The 4,686-nt window shown below is 40.0% G+C and overlaps 1 protein-coding gene across 1 annotated transcript; it reads left to right on the plus strand.

The window, feature by feature from the left end:
• The first annotated feature begins 217 nt into the window (after positions 1-217).
• On the plus strand, positions 218-3,869 carry prorsd1 (prolyl-tRNA synthetase domain containing 1). Its single transcript, XM_074676157.1, has 5 exons — positions 218-296; positions 696-946; positions 2,057-2,182; positions 2,287-2,376; positions 3,263-3,869. The coding sequence occupies exons 2-5, from the start codon at positions 866-868 to the stop codon at positions 3,473-3,475; spliced, it is 510 nt and encodes a 169-aa protein (XP_074532258.1). The 5' UTR covers positions 218-296; positions 696-865; the 3' UTR covers positions 3,476-3,869.
• Positions 3,870-4,686: the final 817 nt, after the last annotated feature.

The raw sequence follows: 4,686 nt of genomic DNA on the forward strand, positions 1-4,686 counted from the left end.
CATGGCTGATAATGGATCCAAAGTGGAAAGCCTTAAGTACAGGTATACAAAATTGCATTTTGCACATTTTAGTTTATTTGGATTCTGTTTCCTGTGTGGGCCATTTCCTGTCACCATCACCTGCTTCCAGAGGCTGCTCTACCCCCCTGGAGCTGAGGTTGATTGCACTCACCTGTGTGTGCCCTGCAATCAAGCTACTACAAGACTGCTGCTGACTTCAGCCTCAGTGCCAGACCATTGTCTCTCCACACCCTGGTGGTACAGCCCTCTTCAAAGAGCTCTCCAGGATCTCTAGTGTAATTTCAAGACTTTTAATGCTTTTGGCATTTTTACTGACCCTGGTTCTCTCCTCTCTCCCCCTTTTTTCCTAGTGCCTCACTCCTTGCCTCACACCAGCCCTCTAACCCAGCTCTGCCGAGGGCCCCCTCCCTAGCACCTCCAAGTAAACTGCGAATAAAAGGCTGTCCCAAACCTCCTCAGTCTGGTTTCCATTTTCGGTTCCAACTTTACAAGTTACACTGAATACAGTCTTGTACCCATCATGGATTTGTTAAGAATATGGATTCATAAAAATGGTTTCATCAAGTTATGTAAATTCTTTTAAATTATGTTATTTGTTTCACATATAAACTATCTCAGAAAAATGATTTATGTGAGATTTAAGTGAAACAAGTCTGTGTACGCCTCCTCTACAGGTCCACCGGTCCGACAGGGGGCAGTGCTGCACCATCTTCTGAAAAACTGAAAGTAGAAGTTGTAGTTTTCTTCTTCTACCTGCAGCTGCTTCCGTCCGTCCCTCCCTCCACGTCCACGCCTCCACCTCTGCCATCGTGGATTGAATCAAATCCATATAAATTAACTGAAGATGTCTGCAGACCTGCGTCCAGAGCTGGAGAAATATCTGGAGACGTTAAACATTCAGACGAGCTGTGTGGAGCACCCGCCGGTAACACACCGACAAACAGCCACCACTATCTGTTTCTATGAAACACACCATAGACTGTAAAAAAAACAAACACACACAAAAAAATGTTCTATTTATTATTTCTATTGAAACTGTTGTTAATATTGATTTCTATTATCGAGTATGCTACGATCTTGTGAAAGGGAAAATAATAAAATTCTGGGTTTCTATCGAGAGCGAAACACCCATTGGAAAAACAGTACATTTTAGTTTTTGCTTGCTTTCTGTTGACAATTCACACCCTAAAACACATATGGAGGTATCACACAAGTAACAAGAGTTAAGTTTGTAATTCGGCTTTATCTAATACCTCTGTATGACAGTATTGGGGTTAAGGTGTAGCGTTTGTGACCAGACTGTCTCTGGTAGGTTGGGACACGTACGTGAATAAAAAAGTGACTATTACAGTTTAGTGATAACAGCATATCTCTGATATATATGCTGAATTTACAATTAAATAAATGTAGGCTGAAATAATTGAGGATCTAGGTCATAATTCAAGTGTATGTGCTGAGGATGCATATTTTTAAAAGTGACAGATTTTTGAACGGGGTCTGGTTTGGACTGGAAGACTCTTCAAAATACACGTTTGTGTGTTTTCATTCCGAGGCTCTACATGTGATTGTGTGATACTTATAATGAAAAGTTTGTGTGTGTTTGCAAAGTTGTTATCCATATGGTTCTCAAAACCTGACTACTTTTTGTATGCAACTGCTCTGACCTGCAGGGGGCGCCAACATACAGGATTTAATTGTTCTGTCCCTTTATACTGTTAAACTTGAGTGCAGAAAACACTAACGCAGAAAATAAAAAAAACACACGTCTTTCTCTGCTAATTAAGTTTATCTCGGCCTTAATGATCCTGGATAAATACACTTTTAAATCTTGGAAATTTTGTAAATATTCAGATATTTCTATAATATCCTTTAATGTGCCTTATAAAAATATAAATAGGTACACTTAAGAAAGAACTATGAGTCTTCATTGTTGCTGCTTGATTTGTATCTTTGACTACCTTGAAATGATACAGCAGCCTGTTCCTCTATCCTGTTGTAATTAAACATGTATGCTTCATTTGTGAACACCCTGCAGGTGTTCACAGTGGAGGAGATGATGCCTCACCTCCAGGGAGTGAGTGGAGTAGTCTCAAAGAACCTCTTCCTGAAGGACAAGAAGAAGAAAGGCCTGTGGCTAGTGTCTGCTCGCCATGACCGCCAGGTAAGCTCACCACCATCATCACTACAGAAAGGTTTCACACATCTGACCCCAGAACAGCTCTTCTCCTCTGTGTGGTCTTATGATCCTCCTCTATTTCTCTGCAGGTGAACCTCAATGACCTCGCCAAGAAGTTGGGTGTTGGCAGTGGTAATCTGCGCTTTGCAGATGAGGCAGCTATGTTGGAGAAACTCAAGGTATGATATTTTCTGTCCTTGTGTTTCAGCACATCTGGGGTTAAGCTAGACATGTATCGTGCATTCATACATGACTCACTAATGAGGGATGACATTGTAATCTAAACCCACGTTCATCACAAAATTGTTTTTATGTCTTTAATCGTGGTTGATAGTAGATCTCATCATATTAACCCTCAAAACCCTCAGTCCAAATGCAGTGCCAACATATTCCAGGTTGCATTGTAGGCAAGCTAGCCTTACTAGCTTTATTTTTTTTATGCACTCTATGTAGAATAAGCACAATAGAGGACCATTCAAACATGGAAAAATTGATTATTATTCACCACATTCTTACATTTCAGGATGCAATTTTCTCAGTTCACTACAAAGTGTTGTAGCCAGTTATATCTGCAAGAAAATTTAACCTCTAAAAACACCAACCTGAAGTGGACTTTATTTGTTTTGGCTGCCAATTACATCAATAAGAGATGCAAAGCAGGAAAAAGGAGCACGTCGTGCAGTTGCACCAGTGTTCCCCTGAGCTTTAGCAATCACAGGCACTTCAAACCTCACTCCGGGGGACTGACAAAGTTCGAACAGGAGCTGTGAAATTTTGCTATAATGCTGCAGGAAAAAAAGCTGGATAGCTTTTTCTTTTCTAATTTACCTTACCTTGTTTTTCTGCTGAAAAAGTGAATCATATTGGCCATTTTTAATCCTGAGCAGTAAAGACCTGCTAAATTTGAAGCTAGATGATTCTTTGACTGTCAGGATCAGGTGTAAGTTAAAAGTGAGAATGAGAATTGGAAGCTTTTATTTCCACCAGGTCCCAGAGTCATAGAAATTCTACTCCTTTAGTGCTCTTACTTAACCTGCCTTCTTTTTTGTCTCTGTCTTCCATCAGGTTGGTCAGGGTTGTGCCACAGCGCTCGCTCTGCTCTTCGACAAGGACCATAGTGTAAAGTTTGTCCTGGACCGGGACCTGGTAGAAGGTGGCCATGAGATGGTCTTCTTCCACCCCATGACCAACGCTGCCTCCATGGGGCTCCGTCCAGATGACCTGCTGCGATTCCTCAAGGAGACAGGACATGATCCAGTCCTGCAGAGCTTTGAGTAGAACAGGAAGGAGACCTGGACCAGACTAATTACTGGACACAGGAGCTGTCTGCAGGGACTAAACCAGGAAGTGGAAAGAAGATGCAGAGTCTGAAGTACAGCAGATTTACTCAGTCTGCAAAGGAAAAATGCTCCAATGAAACAGAAATTTCCTGAGATACTGAAGAACTCTGGCTGTCTTAACAAAGGGAACATTTTATTTTAGTGTTTTGGGTTTATCTCTGACAGGAATCATTTTAAGAATCAAAAGGCACACATATCAACCTCACACAACAACTTTAGGCTTATTTGTCTGGAACTTTGTAAAGATCAAATCTTAATAAAGATCAGTCTGCTGGCTCCATACTTTCACCTCAGTTCAAAGCCCCTCTTTACACTTAATGCCCTCTTTTTCTCAATATTTTTTAAATATTTCATGTTTTGTCCAGGCTAAGCAAGTTCCTTTTTAAAATGCTAGTGAAAAATAAGAACATTTATCTGAGTCATTTGCAAAAATCCAAAGATTTTTTTTTCAGATGTAAATAATCGAACAGTGACCTAAACCGTAAAACAATTTTGCTATCAATGAATGAAAAAGGAATCTTTCCTACATACCTTGTGCACACAGTTTAATTGCTTAGTCAAACCATCGCCCTCTGCTTCTGTGTTCTGATCATTCTTGGCATCATACTGACTTACCATTGACGGGTTTACCTGCAAAATATCAGGAAAATATATAAAAAATCTCATTTTAATTATGATTACAGACTGAAAATGAATACCAAAACACATCTTTGTGATGAGGTGCAGCTTTTGAACAGATGTGGCTTTGTTGACAAGTCGCTGAATAGGAAGGTTAGCAGCTGAATTTTCTACCATTAGTGAATATGGTGTAAATGGATCAATGGGACATATTGTATCGTGGTTCTCTCAGTGTTCAGAAGACTACTTATTTTCCCAAGCAACTTTATCCATAGTTTACAGAAATTTCAGATGCTGAGTACATTCATTAAACACCAGACCTCTGAGTCTAAAGGTAAACCATATAAAGCTGTTTTCTCAGAGTGGCTGAAGTTAGCTGAGCTAGAACCAAGCCCCTGTCTACCATACATAAAAACACAGTTAACACTTTGCTTTCGAGAGTTAACCAGACAAATGTGCAAGAATTTATATCTTCATTTACTAAATCTGAACCGTGTGATGCAAGTCATTTTGGTAGTGACGAGTGTAATA

Source organism: Halichoeres trimaculatus, unplaced genomic scaffold (genome assembly GCF_033239565.1).
Source record: "Halichoeres trimaculatus isolate MK-OKI-2021-1 unplaced genomic scaffold, fHalTri1.1 fHalTri1_scaffold_8, whole genome shotgun sequence".
Taxonomy (NCBI): Eukaryota; Metazoa; Chordata; class Actinopteri; order Labriformes; family Labridae; genus Halichoeres; species Halichoeres trimaculatus.